Raw genomic sequence first — 23,453 nt, 5'->3', positions numbered from 1 at the left:
TTTATCAGAAGGAAGTCTTTCAACCTTCATGGATTCTGGCCTGGATCGAGGGGGCAGGTCTCTGTCAGTAGAAGTAGAATGCAGCAACTAAGGTCGAGAACGAATAATTGTTCAACTTCTCAGGGTTGAAGAAGACGAGCCCGAGTACACGCCAGAAGCTGGGGCTGAAGGAAATAGACCTAAGGAAGGATTGGTACGCACAGAGATTAAAGAGGACGTTTACTCCTCCACTATGTTAACTACAAAGGGAAAAGTCTCTTTACATGGTTGGAGAACGACTGTTAAGGAGGTACAGAACGATCTGTCTGCATTCCCACTGTAGCAATGGAACTGAGTGCAGCAACATATGTCCGAGATGGACTGTAACGTTCGAGTTTCGGGGTAAGTAATGTCGTGAACTGTTTCCAAATGCTGTACTTCCACCCACCGAGGATAAGAATGAAAGTAAGAGGGGTGAAAGCCACTGCAATTGACACAATGAAGGTCCATTTTGTATTAGCAGTATCATGGTCCTTGCCACCACAATGAGCACATGTCAAAGAACAATGAGATGATGCCTTCGAGTGATTCAACCACTGTCATTGTAAACATTTGAGAGGGTTCAGAATATATGGCCATACCTTACAATTTAGATAATCTAACTTGATGGTGGCAGGTGGACGTGGTGATGTAAACGTCAAAATTTGGATATTGGTCGGCAGCAAAGTTCCATCTTTGCTTGTGGAGGTATTCCTCACTGCAGAAACTCCTTGTGTGGAGAAGTCAGCGAGGATCTCTGACTCGAGGTTGTTTAAAATCCCTCTCAACAATAACTCCCCATGACGAATTCAAAGTTGCATGGAGAGTAACCTCAATGGGTATATCCCCGATAGTTTTCGAATGCAAAAGGAGTTCACTGTGTTTTGGAGTGAATGTTTCCACCAAGATGTTTCCAGAACGTAGCTTGTTTACTGACTTAGGAGAGCCAGCAAGCTCCTCTAGTCCCTTCTGAATAAAGAAGGGAGACATTTGTTCTAAATATTTGTTTGATAAAGAATGTAATATCAGAAATTGAGATACAGGTGTTGAAGAAATAAAAGATTGCTGTTCAGAATCTTCAAGACGTGGTCCTTTACCTGTGATATATTTTTTCTCACTATTTTATTCTGATTTGGGATTCCATAATAAAGAAAGAAATTTCAGTGCCCACTAACCCCACCCACTATGGAGCCCTACGAGGGGATGCACTGCAATGCCAAACAAGGACATTGCAGCAACACTGGGATTTGGTGAGCACTATACCAAATACCAGCATTAGACAGATACAATGTTCAAAACACCCGTTGAAAACGTCCAACACTGGCGCTCGGTTGATCCTAGCCCAAGTGGACCAGACGATTGACCTATGGGGGGGGGGAACCAAAAGGTTGTCTGTCTACAGATATTCAAGGCCAAAGTGATGTTTTATGGTTCGAACCCTCAACCACCAGGATTCTATCCTCCCCTTCGCGGGTTGTCACGTACGGCAAACACGTGGGTGGATGTTTAAATCCCACAGGAAGTAAACTGAAAGCACAGAACCTTCTCTGGGAGGTCCCCTCACCATGTACAGGAATCCACACAAAGGGGAACGTCATGAATATTACACATATAAATTTACCATTTTCATAACAACTCACAATCTCATTTATTTGAAATTCGCATAATTTAAGACATTGTTGAAAATTTTACATACTTTTACACTATCTATGGGGCTTGTCCCTGAAACTACGTCCTCTGGTTTCTCATGTAGAACAGGTTGAGTGTACATAGTTACCAGTTTAAGAAGCCTACATATACTTTTAAAATATGACGTATATTAGAGTTAATATACATATAAGTTTATAAATATATCATATGAATAATCTTTTTTTTAGGAACACGTTATTTTATTGTTGTTCTTGTTTGTAAAGTATTCACATTTGTGATATTCCAAGTATAAAACAAATACACAATTACCTGATCTTCCCAATAACAAGGAATTTGGGGACAAAAAATGTCAAAAAACATGTGTAGTAGTTCGTTGAGTATGAACTGGACTTCATATCATGGTAATTCTTTGTGATAGGTTATCGTTTCATAAGCCCCCCGCTAGTTCAGCGGTATGTCTCCGGATTTACAACGCTAAAATCAGGGGTTCGATTCCCCTCGGTGGGCTCAGCAGATAGCCTATTGTAGCTTTGCTATAGAAAAACACACACACGAGTTTGAAATGGAAGGAAGAAGACGCGAGTGTAGTTGAAACAAAAACAAACACTTTAGTCGGAAGACAAGACACAGAAGAAGAGTTGATCGTCTAGTGATGAAACTATAGAGTTGGAGTTAAGTTAAGGGTAGGAGTAAGACTGTACCTGAAAAATGAAACACGTTGTATGTGTAGGAATAAAATCGACTTATAGGGATCGTTTTTTGTAATTTAATGCTACAAAGTTTGGACACAAGCGACAATATAGGTGCTGAGTAACATTGAAAACAAAGACTGGACTTACGTTACAAGATCTGGGTCAGTACCGAATAGAATACTGTTAAAACGCCAAAATTTCTCTCACAATTCGCATTCTTTCTATAGTTTGGCCAACCAAAAAAGTGGACCGCTAGTGTTCAGAAGTCAACCTGCTCCATGTGCAAGTCGTCGTTGTATAAAAGACACACTTGCACCAGATAATATAGGATAGGTTAGAAAATTAGGCATATATACCACCACAAACGGATACAGTTTGTTTCAATTAGAACCTTAGATATTGGAAAATAAAAGGGCAAATATGAAATCTTCAATACATGATAGTGAGATGTGTAGCACTTGCATACCACACAGATTAATGTTTGTGATGCATATATTTCTACATTATTATACTACGAATGAATACTCTCAAGTTTTAAATAGCGTGATATTAAGGTTGATACTATGGGTAAAAAATGTTACAAATCTAAGATATGCAACATAAGAAGCGATAAAGCAGTGGCCTATTTAGGTAGAGGCTTGAAGGGGCTCAGCCCCAGAGCCCATGGTCTTAATGGGGCCCCATTGATAATTTTATTCTATGTAAAGTTACATGGAATATAGGGCCCACAAAATTATTAGTCCCCTTAAATCCGCCACTATGATAAAGTTTTCATAATGAAGATCAAATATTCAAAACGTAGATAAGTGCGTAGTTCTAAATACATTTTTAATCGTCCTTACCTCATCATAGTGAACTATGATTTGAAGAATATACAGAACTAGTGTTAACTAATTTATTTTCCATACAAACATGTTGTTTCAGAAATTAAAAACAAATATGAAGCCTAATTTATCACTCATTTCACCAATTGTCACTGAGCTATATCAGTTACGAAGAATTCAGCCCATTATCGATAACCTTGGACAAGGGAAAATCGAAAGTCTAGGCTTCTTATAGTGGTGAATTCATAAATATCGTCTGGTAACAATTCAGAAACACAACTTAGCAGTATCAGTGTTACATATTCTTTTATGATTTTGTTACCATTAATACGCTTTGTTCGGATATCAGAATAAAATGTTTTAACAAGCAATGTACCATTCGATTTTTGCACTGAGTATATATTTGCATATACTTATTTTGAAGTTTTGAAACCTAGTAATAAGTTATATCTTCTATCCTGGCGTATTCCGTACCATGTTTATACAGGTGTGAAAGGCGGTTTAGAAAGTGCAAACAATCAATGCGGATGGTCCTGTTGTTTAATATGATATCACAATTTGCTTGGTTGGATGTCAGTGTGGTGAATTTAGAACGGCCCGGCATGGCCAGGTGGTTAAGGCACTCGACTCGTAATCCGAGGGTCGCGGGTTCAAATCCCAGTCAAACCAAACATGCTCGTCCTCTCAGCCGTCGGTGCGTTATAATGTGACGGTAAATCTCACTATTCGTTGGTAAAAAGAGTAGTCAAAGAGTTGGCAGTGGGTGGTGACGACTAGTTGCCTTCCCTTTAGTCATACACTGCTAAATTAGGGGCAAATAACCCTCGTGTGGCTTTGCGCGAAATTTGAAAACAAACTAATCTATACTTCTTTTGCACTTTAAGGCTGTGAAATAGTTAAAGGTATAATGACGTCAACGAAAACCTAGATCAACATTATAGCATTTTTCTTTTGTAATAAATTCAGAACTATGAGCCTTAATAAACAGTCATCCATCAAGTTGCCAGTTTCTGTAGTTTTGACGCAATGAGTGATCACATTACATGGTAGGGCCTGGCATGGCCTAGCGCGTTAAGGCGTGCGCTTCGTAATCTGAGGGTCGCGGGTTCGCGCCCGAGTCGCGCCAAAACATGCTCGCCCTCCCAGCCGTGGGGGCGTTATAATGTGACGGTCAATCCCACTATTCGTTGGTAAAAGAGTAGCTCAAGAGTTGGCGGTGGGTGGTGATGACTAGCTGCCTTCCCTCTAGTCTTACACTGCTAAATTAGGGACGGCTAGCACAGATAGCCCTCGAGTAGCTTTGTGCGAAATTCTAAAAACCTAACCAAAAAAAAAACCTAACATTACATGGAAAATAGCTATTTTAGTAAGTTTTAGTTTTTATTTACACTGTACGTATAGATGATGATTACAGTAGAAAGTGAAATAATATAAAAACACAAAAAACATTACTTTCTTTATCTCCGTGCCTTCATAATAATTAATGTGTTTTTTCTCTAGGGGGCGTGCCTATAGATTTTTCTGTTTTGACGACGTTTAGGGGCAGAACAAGGTTCAGAAGGATATCTGTTCTCTGTATACGATAACGAAGGAAATGAACAACTTGGTCTTAAAGTTGGAGACAATGTTACATTTACCTGCCGACGAAGTCTTGAAGCATCAGATTTGGCTTCAGCCAATTTTGATCTAAGAATCAATGACGGCAAGTACGTGTAGTGACATGCTAAAAGACTGATATAGATGACCTATCTTATAATCTTTGTATAATAAAGTTTGAAGATGGATTGCGTAAGTAGTAAAAGAAACTATTCCTTATATACAAAGTACAGTTGCTCCCACAACTCTTTTGTACTCGTTTCAAATTCCAGCGGTTTTCAAAGTTTTATTTCATAAAATAAAAAGTGAGTTTCTTGTGATCAGATTATTTAAATAACCATTTAAAGCTATACCTTTAGAAACAGTGTAACTTGTAAGACTAAGAGACGGCGATAACCTGCTTGGGTTGCATAAGATACAATTTTTTTTAGCAAAATTAGATAACCTGTCATGTATAATGTTAATATAACTAAATACAGTAACGTGTCTGTGTATATGTATGGAGGCTTTATCACGGTTGGTGATTGCATAGTTGGCGACAGAAGCTTACGCTTATGTTGCCTATCCTAAAGTTTACCCGAGTTTAATTTTATAACATTTCATGTCTGAATTTAAACAGACATTAATTGGAAATAATTAAGAGAAATAAGCTTGTTAAGTGCGTTTCTAATCCATGAGGTTGAGATGAAATTTAATTGGCTGGCTAATAAATATTTTACCATTGAGAAAAATATGTATAGTTTTCATTTATTTTCTGGACTGAGAATTACGCACAAGGGTTAGCTTGTGTCAAAATGAAAACAACAATGCTTACAGAAAACCCAATGTTCTTTCCAAATACTAAACTGAGCATTAAACTAATTTTTAACGAAATGAAAAAATAAATCAGTTTAAGGCACTTTTTTTTTTCAGATTTCGTATCGAAATAATTGTCTACCTTTTAATAGTGCACCTCTGTGTTTGGTATTTGGTTATTTATGTGTGGCAAAGGAAAAAAAATTGGTTCATTTTTTCGTGTTTGTTTATTTTTGTTGTAGATGGCACCGCTTATCCTTAAGTGTGAAAGGGGACTCTGTGAGCGTGTTGAATGGATGCGGCCCCAATCGACAAACAGAAACACTACAGTTTTCTCGTGATGCAGATGCTTATATTGACACATCAGGAATCACTTTGGTCGGACAGGAGCTCCATAATGGAGGATTTTTTAGGGTAAGAGAATGACAACAGTAAAGGATTTACATCACCGTAAAAGTGCTGTTTGTTGAAAATAAATTATTATATGCATCATAATAAGAGCTTTTGTTTAAGTGTTTATTGGTAGGCTTTGTTTTATTTTTGTACAAATGTGAAAAATAATTTTTAATGACGCAAATAAAATGTCAAGTCTATTCAGTTTTTGTTATGGAATGTATGTCAGTTATTTTAAATGTGGCCAGGTGGATAAAGCACTCGTAATCTGAGAGTCGCTGGTTCGAATCCCCGTCACACCAAACATGCTCGCCCTTTCAGCTGTAGGGGCATTATAATGTGACGGTCAATCCCATTATTCGTTGGTAAAAGAGTAGCTTAAGAATAGGCGGTGGATGGTGATGACTAGCTGCCTTCCATCTAGCCTTACACTGCAAAATTAGGGAGGGCTAGCGTAGATAGCTCTCGTGTAGCTTTGCGCGAAATTAAAAAACAAGTCAAAAACTTCTTAAGTGTTAACTGTTAGTGCAACCTGTAGGAAAATAATTTAATATAGCACGTGTGTAACTAAAATTTAAAACAAACCAATAGCAAATGTTAAATTTAAATAAAATAGTAAAAACTATACTAAAAAAAAAGGATTATTGAAGAGGAAAAATAACTGTTTTTATTCCAGAATGAAAACTTTCATTTCAGTAAATTTTTTCTTGTAATAAATTTAATTTTTTATACTTGAATAACGTTTTTGTAATGAAGCTCATAATGAAACTTAACTAGAATGTTTCAGATCTTTATGCTCTTGGTAACAAATTGTAGATTAATGAGGCCCTAAAGTCCAAATCTCAGTTGTTGTTTTTCCATGTTTTAGGCAATTTTGTTGTATTTAAATATATATATTTTTGTGTCTTCTGATAGGGGGATATTCAACAGCTTCAAGTCATTCCTACTCCCCAAGCTGCATATGAACACTGTGTAGATTATATGCCTGATTGTGACACTCCTTTTCCATATGCGCAACCTCCTGAGGCAGAGGTGTATCCTGTATATCCATATCCAGTGGATGAAGACCTTCCTCCGATAAGCCCAGAGGAAAAAGAGGAGGAACCTACTTATCCTGATGCTTCTTATGATGTAACAAATTTCACTGTTATGGTAGGTGTATTCACCTGAATAGGTTTTTATTTGATTTTAATGCAAAGTCGTTAGTGTTATTGATTGGTTAACCCTAATTGATAATAAATTAGCATTAAATAAGTCAACATCAGGTATGACCTATTTTATGCTGTCTTAATCAGTAGATTATATCATAAGGATTGGAACTTGCATGTTTTTACTTTGCAGAATGTCGTATGTTTTATAGTACAAAAATATATGTAAGATTGTTATTTTATTATTGTCTTGACGTCCTCTTAAATAATTTGAATATATATTGACTTTCAGTCAGTTCGTGGTATTCAGATAGAGCAATATTGTTGTATGTTCAAACACATTTGCTGCTATGTGGGTCACATGCAATTATCTTTCAAAACCAAATTTTTCTTTTGCCACCTACTTTTGGGACACCATGACTGTACCTTGGCATCTCTTGATAGTTTAATTTTAACTACACTTTATTTTGTGGCAGTGAACGTGTTAAGGAAAATGTTTTGAAATTTGTTAATAAGAAAATACTATTCTAATTCATTAATATTGTTATTCAAAGTACTTAATCATTTCTGAAGAAGGTAAAAAGAACTTCTTATGCATGAACCAGAAATTTCTAGCTCAAAATTGAAAACTGAAGAATATTAGGAAAGTTATTACAGATAAGAGCACACCATTTAAATAAAAACAAAGAAACCTTAACCAGAAACAAAAATTCAAATGGGGAAAAAAAAAGGAACAATTTATTTTTCACAGTTATTGCACAAAACCCAGATAGCTGTTTAAATTAGGATTGTTGTTTTCAGAGTCTTGTTTATACAGGATGACCACACATTGTTGTTTTCAGAGTCCTGTTTATACAGGATGGCCACAAATTGTTGTTTTCAGAATTCTGTCTATACAGGATGGCCACATATTGTTGTTTTCAGAGTCCTGTTTATACAAGATAGCCACAAATTGTTGTTTTCAGAATTCGGTTTATACAGGATGACCACACATTGTTGTTTTCAGAGTCCTGTTTATACAGGATGGCCACAAATTGTTGTTTTCAGAATTCTGTTTATACAGGATGGCCACATATTGTTGTTTTCAGAGTCCTGTTTATACAGGATGGCCACAAATTGTTGTTTTCAGAATTCGGTTTATACAGGATGGCCAGAAATTGTTGTTTTCAGAGCCCTGTTTATACAGGATGGCCACAAATTGTTGTTTTCAGAATTCTGTTTATACAGGATGGCCACAAATTGTTGTTTCCAGAGTTCTGTTTATACAGGATGGCCACAAATTGTTGTTTTCAGAGTCCTGTTTATACAGGATGGCCACAAATTGTTGTTTTCAGAGTCCTGTTTATACAGGATGGCCACAAATTGTTGTTTTCAGAATTCTGTTTATACAGGATGGCCACAAATTGTTGTTTTCAGAATTCTGTTTATACAGGATGGCCACAAATTGTTGTTTTCAGAATTCTGTTTATACAAGATGGCCACAAATTGTTGTTTTCAGAGTCCTGTTTATACAGGATGGCCACAAATTGTTGTTTTCAGAGTCCTGTTTATAAAGGATGGCCACAAATTATTGTTTTCAGAGTCCTGTTTATACAGGATGGCCACAAATTGTTGTTTTCAGAATTCTGTTTATACAAGATGGCCACAAATTGTTGTTTTCAGAGTCTTCTTTATACAGGATGGCCACAAATTGTTGTTTTCAGAGTCTTGTTTATACAGGATGACCACAAATTGTTGTTTTCAGAGTCCTGTTTATACAGGATGGCCACAAATTGTTGTTTTCAGAATTCTGTTTATACAGGATGACCAAAATTTGTTGTTTTCAGAGTTTTGTTTATACAAAATGGCCACAAATTGTTGTTTCCAGAGTTCTGTTTATACAAAATGGCCACAAATTGTTGTTTCCAGAGTTCTGTTTATACAGGATGGCCACAAATTGTTGTTTTCAGAACCCTGTGTATACAGGATGGCCATTAATTCCTGTTCCCATTTTAAAAGTTTGTTACAACAAAACCAATAGATTTAGAATTTTGTGGTTTTTAGTGACTTTTTAATTAACTAATAAAGTTTTTCATTATTTACAGATTGTAATCAGTGTTCAGTTGTTAATGATTATGTAGTTTTTATCATCTTGTTGCTTAACTGATGAAGGTTTTTCATGATTTACAGATTGTAACTGGAGTGTCCAGTTGCTAATGGCTGAAGTTTGAACAAAGATGGCAACTACACAGGAAAAAGCTCAATTTGTCATTTGTTTTGCAGCATTGAGGTCAGTGACAACTGACCAATGAAATTAACACTGTCAAGATCCTTTCTCCACACCGAGCATTAGGAGGTGATTTCACAGGTTTGGGGAGAGAGGAAATGTGATTTGACGTTCCTTGAGGTGGACATCCAAGTGTTTCTGTAGAACTGTTGATAATGTCCAGGAGACATTCTAACTCAGCCCTAGAAAGTTTATTTATCGCATTTCAAGTGAACTCCAGCAAACAAGGTCAACAATACTCCAAGTTCTATACAAGAAATTGCTTATTCACATGTATAAAGTGCACACACACACACACCGAGCTTACTCCTGTGTAGTGGCCACCTTTCTTCAAACTTCAGCCATTAGCAACTGGACACTCCAGTTACAATCTGTAAATCATGAAGAACCTTCATCAGTTAAGCAACAAGATGATAAAAACTACATAATTCTAGCCCTTTTGGTTTTGTTGTAATAAATGTGTAAAACAGGAACAGGACCCTGTGAAATTTGATCAAGTGTTTGTGATGCTGATGGTCTTAGTTAAATTATTGCTTTTATTTAAGCAAGTGGTATTTTTAAATAAAGTAAGCAGAGCTGGGTGATTAGTGTAATTTACTAATTGTTTTAATTTTCTGGACAATTAATTGATTGTATTTCATTAATTGAATTTTTGCACATGGACCCTGGATATGTGAAATAATAAATAATAATTGGAAACATTAATTTTAATTTGTTGATTAGTTTTGTAAGTTGTGACACTAATAATTAGAATGAGGAATCAATATGGCAACATTTGAATTATTTGTATAGTTGGAATAGCTGATAAAATTTGATGATCAGAAGTACTAATTTGATTTATTGTTATTTTCATGACATTCTTCTTCTTCATATGTCAAATCTGCGGCAGACATCGACGACCATGTCATGCCAGACTTCTCTGTTGTCAATCCTCCTTATCAACTCGATGTTGCATATTGAGTTCTTGGTGACATAGTTATTGAGGCTGTCGATATATTTAGTTCTTTGATACCCTCTGCTTTTCCTCCCTTCTATTTTTCCACATAGCATCTGTTTCTCTATCCCATTCTTCCTACAGATGTGTCCTAGAAATTCCATTTGTCTCTTTCTTATAGTTTTCATGAGTGACCTTTTGTATCCTGCCAGTTCCATGACTTCCACATTTGTTTTTTTTTCAGTCCATGATATTTTTAGCATCTTTCTAAGGAACCACATTTCAGCAGCTTCTAATCTCTTCTCTGTATCTTTGTTCAGTGTCCAGCTCTCATGACATTAAGTAATGTAATTGTAATGTCAGTGAATTGGCTGTTTTATGTAACATTAAGTGAAGTAATCAATGCTTGTAAGTAATTAATTAATTTGCCAGGGTCTGAAAAGTATCAGTGATATGATACTGATTTATATTTCATAAATTGTTTTTAATTATGGTGCAGTCTGAATCATTGTAAATTAAAACTTATGGTCATTAATTTAATTTAATAATGTTACTGATGTGTTTAATAACTAACTTTAATGTTTGGTTCTAGTAAAAAGAAGTGAATAATTTTGAAAAAGGTAATAATAATGTGGGTGATTCTCTTTAGGAAGATAATGTTACAACAGAGGTCAGCACTGATGAAGGAAGGTATCATTATTATAGTGTACAGGTAAGTGACCAGTTTTACATTATAATAAATTTTTACTGACAAAATACCATTTGATATTTAAAATTTAATGTTTTATTATTATTGTGCTTAAATCTAAGTGTAAGTACAGTTAAATTTATTTAAAAAATTGTATGTATTTTTTTAGAAAATGACTGTATCAAGTAAACATTCTTAAGTTGAAATACTGAATTTTTTTATTCTTTTATTTACCTAAAAACAGTATAGGCATGTTGTTAACTTTCATTAGATGATTTTTGCGAACTATTAAATTTGTAATAAACTAAACATTGTATATTACAGGTACTTTACTAAAACATTTAACAAAAAACATTTTTAAAACCGTCATTATAATTGTAGAGATAACAAAAAATCAGAAGTTGTTGGTTTAAGTAGCTTCAAAATATTTGGAGATGGTCCCAGATTTCATGTCCGAATAATTAAATATTTTTAACAGTTAAAACTACAAGTATTTTTACATTTTTCAGGGACCTCCAGGACCTAGAGGCTACCAAGGGCCCCCAGGACCTCCAGGACTGAAAGGAGATAAGGTAACATCAAGGGTTTTTAAAATATGTCTAGAAAATTGACAAACAAAAATATATACATGTATACACCTTTATAAGGTGTGTCTGATAAGTGGAAGCACATCATGTTGGCCTAAAATAGATTTGCTTTAAGAGTCATAGCTGTACAGCTAACTTGAGCAATTACTGGTGGATAGTAATGTTTATTTACAAATTCATGGTTTTATTTCTTATTTTTGCTAAATCTACTTGACTTGCTTAGTACAATTAGTGGATTTATAGTTAACTAAACAGTGTTGTTTGTGGTTAAATGTATGACTTGTGTTTCATTTAATATTTAATCTAATTTCCTCTTAATTTTACAGTTTGGAATTTAGCAGTGATTTCTTATTCCTGACTTGATTGGCTTCTGATTAGGTTAAGATATGTTATTGTCCGACGTAATTTTAAGTGTAATAGGTGTGTTTGATTACCTGTTCAATGTGTCTAAGAGTGCTGTATTTCAGAACTAGTTCCAGTGTGGAACACATAGGGTAAATGTTAGGAAAGTTAGAATAGTGTGTATTCATATAGCCAAGTTCTTAATGTTTAATTTTTACAACTGTGATAAGTCTCTAGATGCTGCTTGAAAAATAGTTTAAAGTGAACAAAGTGTAACAGTAGCTGTCAAGCCTGGTGGGTCTTGATTAAGGAATTGAAACCCAATATCTGTCTTTGGTCAAGTGCAGCAGTGTATCTTAGGCATAAGAAATGATTATAAGTATTTAAAAACGCTACTTTTTGTAATTGAATAAACATGTTTACACACTTTATAAACTAAACATTGAGTGAAAATTTGATTGTCTTAGCACTCAAAGAAATTGTTTTACGTTTTCATTTTTACAGGTAGTGAAAAATACTTGTGAGTTATGATAGGGCTGCTGAATCCCATTATACTTTTAAACAAATGTTTTAAACTATTTGTGCACCAAATAATTTGTGGGTTTCAGTTTGTGTTCTTTACAGACAACATAATAACACTGTTGTCCTGTAAAAACAAATTAAGAAATATATAGTCAGTATTGCCCTGAGTACTACTGATTACTGTTGTGTTCTTTTATACAATTTACATGTATGATGAGTGATATAATCTGTTTTGTTGGGTTTTTTATAGCAATTTTTGTAACAGACAAAAACATAGAATATTCAGTATGAATCAATCTCATGAAAACCTTCCATCAATTAATGCTCTTAAAAAGTTGGTAACTTGAGGGTTAACACTCATTAACGCTTCTTTTAGTAACAGTTAAAGTAGGCTTGCTATTTCAGTTATGTATGTTGTAGGATTTTATTTCTTTATTCCAAAGCTTGGCTTTTTAATTGTGTATCAAATTTAAGTTAAAACTTAACTTCACAGTAAAGTCATTGTTACCATATTATTTAATTTCTCTCAGCTGTGTAGAGGGAGTTCAGGACATCTTTAAAGAGTAATCATGTTTATTCTATTGTTACATTCTTTACAGACTTGGATAAACTCCAAAATCAAGATCACATATAAGTCAAATACATTTTTTGCTTGTTTGTATATTAAAAATGGATTGGTATTTGCTGGCCCAATTTCACTCACTTAACTGTATATTAATGTTGGTCAAATGCTTTTCATTTCTTTCCACAATTAGCCCATGTAGTCAGCAAATTCTTTCCCATATGTTGTGACCTTTATATTACCATGCCAGCTTAAGCAGTTCATCACAGTTCTGTTCAGTTAAAATGGGGTGTCTGATACTGAACTCTTAACATATGAGGGTATTATTGTATTTTTTAATACAAAATGTTGTTTGAGTAAAGATCATAGAGAGGTGAAATTGTTTTTCTTGCTCACCTTAAGCTGAGCACTCTTATCTTGTACTTAATATCCAACTTGTTGTTCGTTACTCTGTAACTCTAAGATAACTGGAAGATGACATGGAAGTTTAGATTTGTTTGATGGTGATTGTTCTTTTTCTTCTTCTTCACAGGGTGAGATTGGTAGAGACGGTTATCCTGGAACTTCAGGTTTACCTGGCCCCCCTGGCCATATTTTCATGATACCTGTAAGTTGTTATGATTTAAATGGTATCTCAGCATTAGTAATCTTTATGCCTGATAAACTTATTTACTGATGAATTATTTGCTTGTTTTCTTGTAGCAAAGCCACATCGGGCTATTTGCTGAGTCCACCAAGGGGAATCAAACCCCTGACTTTAGCATTGTAAATCCGTAGACTTACCACTGTACTAGCGGGGGATTACTAATGAATTATCAAAGTTTTAAAATGTGAATAAAATAAGGTAAAATATAATAGCCAGAAAATGTTTAAGAGTAAATTTTCATTTTTAAAACATAAATTCAGGGGATTTGATTTTAGAAACTAATTTCTAATTTCATTGAACATCTTTAATTTGCATTTAAGTGTCATAAACCATAAAGTACTTCATTAAGATTAACTAAACGAACTGTACTGTAGAATTAAGTAAGGGGGTGATAGAATGTTTTTTATCATTTTTAAAAGTATCAGTTTTCACAGTTGAAACATCTTTAGTATAGTAGTGTTAACAAAAAATAATACATTGTACTATAAAAAAAATTGTGTTTATGAATGGTAAATTTGAAATTTGCAAGTTTTAGTTTGTACATAACCTAGGGACTCTACCATGCTAGAACTGTGAATCTGAGAGTATATAGTTTATGGCTTGCTGTGTCAGAAACACTCTCCACGTTTTGGGACCATGGGTGTAATGTAACAGTGGTCAAATCCTAATATTTTGTCAGTCTCAGATAACTCGGTTTGTTTGCAGTGAGCTCTGTTGGTTGGCTGACTTTGTCGTGATCAATCATTTTAAAATTAGGAACAGTTATGTACAGTTAGTCCTGTAATTAAATCAAAGCTTCTGATTGTATCGTATTTCAATTTTTTTCTATTTGTAATTAATGAAGCACAAAAATTGCATCTGTGATATAGTGATTGCCACTCCTTAAAATGCTGGATACCACTTAATTAACTGATCATATTCGTTAGATTTTCTGTCTCCTCAATAGGGAATAATTTCAGTACATTCACACTTGAAAATTCTACAGTAAACAGTGAAGTATTATATGTATATATATTAGTTTCATTTCATTTATGTTAAAGCTCTGACTTTATGGAGTTTTATTTATTTTTATATCTGAACTTAACCAGATGCAAATAGAAATTGTCTGTGCTCAAACAGGTTCAAGCTCAGGGAGATAGCAAGGGACCAGACAATACTGAAGCTTTACGCCAGATGTTAAGCCAACATATGGTAGGATATGACCTGCCTTTTATACAATTTAAAAAACAAATTTGCTTTTGTTTAAAAGCAACTTGTTAAATAAAAGTATGTGGGGAATGCTTTGATTTATTTTTTGTACCCAAAAGTTTAAAATACCGGTAATGCTCTCCCAGTAAAAGAAAGTGTTTTAGGATAGGTGAACACCTTTGTTCAGAAAATTAATGTAACACAAAAGTTAAAAATTGTATAATTCGAATGTTTTAAAAGATGGACTTTTTTTGCCAGGGGCAAACAATAAAAGTTGCTAGTTTGCTGTGTATAAAGAAAAGTCCACCCTTACAAAGGATATAGACTACAGGGTTTTGTATTTTTGAGTAAAATAATGAGAAGCTTTATTTTACATGAATAATTAAAATAAACCTCAACTGTAGAACTGAGGAATGAAATAATTCAAATATGACCAATATTTATAATTGTACAAATTAAATCTGTGATCGGAGACTAGAAGAACAAAATACTTTTAGTGCACGTAAATTAAGATGAGTGTTTTTTAATAATTCAGTTGAGGAAGAATGCCCTTGTTTCTTGATTTGAACCATTTTATTAATAACTCAGTCGAGGGGAAGAATGCCCTTGTTTCTTGATTTGAACCATTTTATTAATAACTCAGTCGAGGGGAAGAATGTCCATGTTTCTTGATTTGAACAATTTGTTTTCAATAACTCGGTCGAGGTGAAGAATGCCCTTGTTTCTTGATTTGAACAATTTTTTTTAATAATTCAGTCAAGGGGAAGAATGTCCTTGTTTCTTGATTTGAACCATTTTTTTTAATAATTTAGCCGAGGGGAAGAATGTTCTTGTTTGTTGATTTGAACCATTTTATTAATAACTTAGTCGAGGGAAACAATGCCCTTGTTTTTTGATTTGAACAATTTTTTTTAATAATTCAGTCAAGGGGAAGAATGTTCATTTTTGTTGATTTGAACCATTTTATTAAAAACTCAGGCCAGGAGAAGAATGTCCTTGTTTCTTGATTTGAACAATTTTTTTTATAATTTATTCCAGGGAAGTATGCCCTTGTTTCTTGATTTGAACAATTTTTTAAAATAATTTAGTCGAGGGGAAGAATGTTCTTGTTTGTTGATTTTAACAATTTTTTTTAATAATTCAGTCAAGGGGAATAATGTCCTTGTTTCTTGATTTGAACAATTTGTTTTTAATAATTCAGTCGAAGGGAAGAATGTTCATTTTTGTTGATTTGAACCATTTTATTAAAAACTCAGTCCAGGGGAAGAATGTCCTTGTTTCTTGATTTGAACAATTTTTTTTATAATTTATTCGAGGGGAAGTATGCCCTTGTTTCTTGATTTGAACAATTTTTTTTAATAACTCGGTCGAGGGGAAGAATGCCCTTGTTTGTTGATTTGAACCATTTTATTAATAACTCAGTCGAGGAAAAGAATGTCCTTGTTTCTTGATTTGAACCATTTTTTTTAATAATTCATTTGAGGGGAAGAATGTTCTTGTTTGTTGATTTGAACCATTTTATTAATAACTGAGTCAAGGGAAAGAATGCCCTTGTTTGTTGACTTGAACCATTTTATTGATAACTCAGTCCAGAATAAGAATGTCCTTGTTTCTTGATTTGAGCAATTTTTTTTTAATAATTCAGTCGAGGGGAAGAATGTACTTGATTTGAACAGTTTTTTAATAATTCAGTCGAGGGGAAGAATGTCCTTTTTTCTTGATTTGAACAATTTTTTTAATAATTCAGTCGAAGGGAAGAATGTTCTTGTTTGTGGATTTTGACCATTTTATTAAAAGTTTAGTCGCAGGGAACAATGTCCTTTTTTGTTAATTTGAACCATTTTATTAATAACTTAGTCGAGGGAAAGAATGCCCTTGTTTTTTGATTTGAACAATTTTTTTTAATAATTCAGTCAAGGGGAAGAATGTTCATTTTTGTTGATTTGAACCATTTTATTAAAAACTCAGGCCAGGAGAAGAATGTCCTTGTTTCTTGATTTGAACAATTTTTTTATAATTTATTCCAGGGAAGTATGCCCTTGTTTCTTGATTTGAACAATTTTTTTAAAATAATTTAGTCGAGGGGAAGAATGTTCTTGTTTGTTGATTTTAACAATTTTTTTTAATAATTCAGTCAAGGGGAATAATGTCCTTGTTTCTTGATTTGAACAATTTGTTTTTAATAATTCAGTCGAAGGGAAGAATGTTCATTTTTGTTGATTTGAACCATTTTATTAAAAACTCAGTCCAGGGGAAGAATGTCCTTGTTTCTTGATTTGAACAATTTTTTTATAATTTATTCGAGGGGAAGTATGCCCTTGTTTCTTGATTTGAACAATTTTTTTAATAACTCGGTCGAGGGGAAGAATGCCCTTGTTTGTTGATTTGAACCATTTTATTAATAACTCAGTCGAGGAAAAGAATGTCCTTGTTTCTTGATTTGAACCATTTTTTTTAATAATTCATTTGAGGGGAAGAATGTTCTTGTTTGTTGATTTGAACCATTTTATTAATAACTGAGTCAAGGGAAAGAATGCCCTTGTTTGTTGACTTGAACCATTTTATTGATAACTCAGTCCAGAATAAGAATGTCCTTGTTTCTTGATTTGAGCAATTTTTTTTAATAATTCAGTCGAGGGGAAGAATGTACTTGATTTGAACAGTTTTTTAATAATTCAGTCGAGGGGAAGAATGTCCTTTTTTCTTGATTTGAACAATTTTTTTAATAATTCAGTCGAAGGGAAGAATGTTCTTGTTTGTGGATTTTGACCATTTTATTAAAAGTTTAGTCGCAGGGAAGAATGTCCTTTTTTGTTAATTTGAACCATTTTATTAATAACTCTGTCCAGGGGAATGATGTTCTTGTTTGTTGATTTGAACCATTTTTTAATAACTTAATCCAGGGGAAGAATGCCCTTTTTCTTGATTTGAAGAATTTGTTTTTAATAATTCAGTCGAGGGGAAGAATGTCCTTGTTTGTTGATTTGAACCATTTTATTAATAACTCTGTACAGGGGAAGAATGATCTTGTTTCTTGATTTGAACAATTTTTTTTAAAAATTCAGTCGAGGGGAAGAATGTCCTTGTTTCTTGATTTGAACAATTTGTTTTTAATAACTCGGTCAAGGGGAAGTATGTTCTTGTTTCTTGATTTGAACTGTTTTTTTAATAATTTAGTCGAGGGGAAGAATGTCCTGGTTTCTTGATTTGAACAATTTGTTTTTAATAACTCGGTCAAGGGGAAGAATATTCTTGTTTGTTGATTTTAACAATTTGGCTTTTATAATTCAGTCGAGGGGAAGGTTGTCCTTGTTTCTTGATTTGAACAATTTGTTTTTAATAATTCATTCGAGGGGAAGAATGCCCTTGTTTTTTGATTTGAACAATTTGTTTTTAATAACTCGGTTAAGGGGAAGAATGTCCTTGTTTCTTGATTTGAACAATTTGTTTTTAATAATTCATTCGAGGGGAAGAATGTTCTTGTTTGTTGATTTTAACCATTTTATTGATAATTTAGTCGAGGGAAAGAATGCCCTTGTTTGTTGATTTGAACCATTTTATTAGAAACTCTGTCCAGAGGAAGAATGTACTTTTTTCTTGATTTGAACAATTTTTTTAATAATTCAGTCGAAGGGAAGAATGTTCTTGTTTGTGGATTTTGACCATTTTATTAAAAATTTAGTCGCAGGGAAGAATGTCCTTTTTTGTTAATTTGAACCATTTTATTAATAACTCTGTCCAGGGGAATGATGTCCTTGTTTGTTGATTTGAACCATTTTTTAATAACTTAGTCCAGGGGAAGAATGCCCTTTTTTCTTGATTTGAAGAATTTGTTTTTAATAATTCAGTCGAGGGGAAGAATGTCCTTGTTTGTTGATTTGAACCATTTTATTAATAACTCTGTACAGGGGAAGAATGTTCTTGTTTCTTAATTTCAACAATTTTTTTTAAAAATTCAGTCGAGGGGAAGAATGTTCTTGTTTGTTGATTTGAACAATTTTTTTTTAATAATTCAGTCGAGGGGAAGAATGTCCTTGTTTCTTGATTTGAAAAATTTGTTTTTAATAATTCATTCGAGGGGAAGAATGCCCTTTTTTTTTTATTTGAACAATTTGTTTTTAATAACTCGGTCAAGGGGAAGAATGCCCTTGTTTCTTGATTTGAACAATTTGGCTTTTATAATTCAGTCGAGGGGAAGAATGTCCTTGTGTCTTGATTTGAACAATTTGTTTTTAATAATTCATTCGAGGGGAAGAATGTTCTTGTTTCTTGATTTTAACCATTTTATTAATAGTTTAGTCGAGGGGAAGAATGTCCTTGTTTCTTGATTTGAACAATTTGTTTTTAATAACTCGGTCAAGGGGAAGAATGTTTTTGTTTCTTCATTTGAACTGTTTTTTTAATAATTCAGTCGAGGTGAAGAATGCCCTTGTTTCTTGATTTGAACAATTTTTTTTAATAATTCAGTCGAGGGGAAGAATGTCCTTGTTTCTTGATTTGAACCATTTTTTTTAATAATTCAGTCAAGGGGAAGAATGTTCTTGTTTGTTGATTTGAACAATTTGTTTTTAATAATTCAGTCGAAGGGAAGAATGTTCATTTTTGTTGATTTCAATCATTTTATTAAAAACTCAGTCCAGGGAAAGAATGTCCTTGTTTCATGATTTGAACAATTTGTTTTTAATAACTCAGTTGAGGGGAAGAATGCCCTTTTTTCTTGATTTTAACAATTTTTTTTAATAATTCAATCGAAGTGAAAAATGTCTTTGTTTTTTGATTTGAATAATTTTTTTTAATAAATCGGTCAAGGGGAAGAATGTTCTTGTTTGTTGATTTTAACAATTTGGCTTTTATAATTCAGTCGAGGGGAAGAATGTCCTTGTTTCTTGATTTGAACCATTTTTTTAATAATTCAGTCAAGGGGAAGAATGTTCTTGTTTGTTGATTTGAACAATTTGTTTTTAATAATTCAGTCGAAGGGGAGTATGTTCATTTTTGTTGATTTGAATCATTTTATTAAAAACTCAGTCCAGGGAAAGAATGTCCTTGTTTCTTGATTTGGACAATTTTTTTATAATTTATTCGAGGGGAAGTATGCCCTTGTTTCTTGATTTGAACAATTTTTTCAAATAATTTAGTCGATGGGAAGAATGTTCTTGTTTCTTGATTTGAACAATTTGTTTTTAATAAATCGGTCAAGGGGAAGAATGTTCTTGTTTGTTGATTTTAACAATTTGGCTTTTATAATTCAGTCGCGGGGAAGAATGCCCTTGTTTCTTGATTTGAACAATTTGTTTTTAATAATTCATTCGAGGGGAAGAATGCCCTTGTTTTTTGATTTGAACAATTTGTTTTTAATAACTCGGTTAAGGGGAAGAATGTTCTTGTTTGTTGATTTTAACTATTTTATTAATAATTTAGTCGAGGGGAAGAATGTCCTTGTTTCTTGATTGGAACAATTTGTTTTTAATAACTCGGTCAAGGGGAAGAATGCCCTTGTTTGTTGATTTGAACCATTTTATTAGAAACTCTGTCCAGAGGAAGAATGTCCTTTTTTCTTGATTTGAACAATTTTTTTAAGAATTCAGTCGAAGGGAATAACGTTCATGTTTGTGGATTTTGACCATTTTATTAAAAATTTAGTCGCAGGGAAGAATGTCCTTGTTTCTTGATTGGAACAATTTGTTTTTAATAACTCGGTCAAGGGGAAGAATGCCCTTGTTTGTTGACTTGAACCATTTTATTGATAACTCAGTCCAGAATAAGAATGTCCTTGTTTCTTGATTTGAGCAATTTTTTTTAATAATTCAGTCGAGGGGAAGAATGTACTTGATTTGAACAGTTTTTTAATAATTCAGTCGAGGGAAAGAATGTCCTTTTTTCTTGATTTGAACAATTTTTTTAATAATTCAGTCGAAGGGAAGAATGTTCTTGTTTGTGGATTTTGACCATTTTATTAAAAGTTTAGTCGCAAGGAAGAATGTCCTTTTTTGTTAATTTGAACCATTTTATTAATAACTCTGTCCAGGGGAATGATGTTCTTGTTTGTTGATTTGAACCATTTTTTAATAACTTAATCCAGGGGAAGAATGCCCTTTTTCTTGATTTGAAGAATTTGTTTTTAATAATTCAGTCGAGGGGAAGAATGCCCTTGTTTGTTGATTTGAACCATTTTATTAATAACTCTGTACAGGGGAAGAATGATCTTGTTTCTTGATTTGAACAATTTTTTTTAAAAATTCAGTCGAGGGGAAGAATGTCCTTGTTTCTTGATTTGAACAATTTGTTTTTAATAACTCGGTCAAGGGGAAGTATGTTCTTGTTTCTTGATTTGAACTGTTTTTTTAATAATTTAGTCGAGGGGAAGAATGTCCTGGTTTCTTGATTTGAACAATTTGTTTTTAATAACTCGGTCAAGGGGAAGAATATTCTTGTTTGTTGATTTTAACAATTTGGCTTTTATAATTCAGTCGAGGGGAAGGTTGTCCTTGTTTCTTGATTTGAACAATTTGTTTTTAATAATTCATTCGAGGGGAAGAATGCCCTTGTTTTTTGATTTGAACAATTTGTTTTTAATAACTCGGTTAAGGGGAAGAATGTCCTTGTTTCTTGATTTGAACAATTTGTTTTTAATAATTCATTCGAGGGGAAGAATGTTCTTGTTTGTTGATTTTAACCATTTTATTGATAATTTAGTCGAGGGAAAGAATGCCCTTGTTTCTTGATTTGAACAATTGATTTTAATAACTCGGTCAAGGGGAAGAATGCCCTTGTTTGTTGATTTGAACCATTTTATTAGAAACTCTGTCCAGAGGAAGAATGTACTTTTTTCTTGATTTGAACAATTTTTTTAATAATTCAGTCGAAGGGAAGAATGTCCTTGTTTGTTGATTTGAACCATTTTATTAATAACTCTGTACAGGGGAAGAATGTTCTTGTTTCTTAATTTCAACAATTTTTTTTAAAAATTCAGTCGAGGGGAAGAATGTTCTTGTTTGTTGATTTGAACAATTTTTTTTTTAATAATTCAGTCGAGGGGAAGAATGCCCTTGTTTCTTGATTTGAAAAATTTGTTTTTAATAACTCGGTTAAGGGGAAGAATGTCCTTGTTTCTTGATTTGAACAATTTGTTTTTAATAATTCATTCGAGGGGAAGAATGCCCTTGTTTTTTGATTTGAACAATTTGTTTTTAATAACTCGGTTAAGGGGAAGAATGTCCTTGTTTCTTGATTTGAACAATTTGTTTTTAATAATTCATTCGAGGGGAAGAATGTTCTTGTTTGTTGATTTTAACCATTTTATTGATAATTTAGTCGAGGGAAAGAATGCCCTTGTTTGTTGATTTGAACCATTTTATTAGAAACTCTGTCCAGAGGAAGAATGTACTTTTTTCTTGATTTGAACAATTTTTTTAATAATTCAGTCAAAGGGAAGAATGTTCTTGTTTGTGGATTTTGACCATTTTATTAAAAATTTAGTCGCAGGGAAGAATGTCCTTTTTTGTTAATTTGAACCATTTTATTAATAACTCTGTCCAGGGGAATGATGTCCTTGTTTGTTGATTTGAACCATTTTTTAATAACTTAGTCCAGGGGAAGAATGCCCTTGTTTCTTGATTTGAAGAATTTGTTTTTAATAATTCAGTCGAGGGGAAGAATGTCCTTGTTTGTTGATTTGAACCATTTTATTAATAACTCTGTACAGGGGAAGAATGTTCTTGTTTCTTGATTTCAACAATTTTTTTTAAAAATTCAGTCGAGGGGAAGAATGTTCTTGTTTGTTGATTTGAACAATTTTTTTTAATAATTCAGTCGAGGGGAAGAATGTCCTTGTTTCTTGATTTGAAAAATTTGTTTTTAATAATTCATTCGAGGGGAAGAATGCCCTTGTTTTTGATTTGAACAATTTGTTTTTAATAACTCGGTCAAGGGGAAGAATGCCCTTGTTTCTTGATTTGAACAATTTGGCTTTTATAATTCAGTCGAGGGGAAGAATGTCCTTGTGTCTTGATTTGAACAATTTGTTTTTAATAATTCATTCGAGGGGAAGAATGTTCTTGTTTCTTGATTTTAACCATTTTATTAATAGTTTAGTCGAGGGGAAGAATGTCCTTGTTTCTTGATTTGAACAATTTGTTTTAATAACTCAGTCAAGGGAAGAATGTTTTTGTTTCTTGATTTGAACTGTTTTTTTAATAATTCAGTCGAGGTGAAGAATGCCCTTGTTTCTGGATTTGAACAATTTTTTTTAATAATTCAGTCGAGGGGAAGAATGTCCTTGTTTCTTGATTTGAACCATTTTTTTTAATAATTCAGTCAAGGGGAAGAATGTTCTTGTTTGTTGATTTGAACAATTTGTTTTTAATAATTCAGTCGAAGGGAAGAATGTTCATTTTTGTTGATTTGAATCATTTTATTAAAAACTCAGTCCAGGGAAAGAATGTCCTTGTTTCATGATTTGAACAATTTGTTTTTAATAACTCAGTTGAGGGGAAGAATGCCCTTTTTTCTTGATTTTAACAATTTTTTTTAATAATTCAATCGAAGTGAAAAATGTCTTTGTTTTTTGATTTGAATAATTTTTTTTAATAAATCGGTCAAG

General features: G+C 33.0%; 2 protein-coding genes across 12 annotated transcripts in view; one reads left to right on the top strand and one right to left on the bottom strand.

The window, feature by feature from the left end:
• LOC143245244 (band 7 protein AGAP004871-like) overlaps positions 1-23,453 on the bottom strand; it is a 555,064-nt gene that overhangs the window by 70,339 nt on the left and 461,272 nt on the right. The gene's annotated exons all lie outside the window — the stretch shown is intronic.
• LOC143236969 (uncharacterized) overlaps positions 1-23,453 on the top strand; it is a 136,509-nt gene that overhangs the window by 18,103 nt on the left and 94,953 nt on the right. The window contains exons 2-8 of the mRNA XM_076475716.1: positions 4,685-4,972; positions 5,818-5,989; positions 6,884-7,120; positions 10,966-11,028; positions 11,514-11,576; positions 13,550-13,624; positions 14,783-14,854. Coding sequence (XP_076331831.1) covers positions 6,950-7,120; positions 10,966-11,028; positions 11,514-11,576; positions 13,550-13,624; positions 14,783-14,854 — 444 coding nt within the window. The 5' untranslated portion in view covers positions 4,685-4,972; positions 5,818-5,989; positions 6,884-6,949. The remainder of the gene's footprint in view (positions 1-4,684; positions 4,973-5,817; positions 5,990-6,883; positions 7,121-10,965; positions 11,029-11,513; positions 11,577-13,549; positions 13,625-14,782; positions 14,855-23,453) is intronic.

Source organism: Tachypleus tridentatus, chromosome 2, assembly GCF_004210375.1.
Source record: "Tachypleus tridentatus isolate NWPU-2018 chromosome 2, ASM421037v1, whole genome shotgun sequence".
NCBI classification, from domain to species: domain Eukaryota; kingdom Metazoa; phylum Arthropoda; class Merostomata; order Xiphosura; family Limulidae; genus Tachypleus; species Tachypleus tridentatus.
This window is presented reverse-complemented; position numbering and strand designations above follow the sequence as displayed.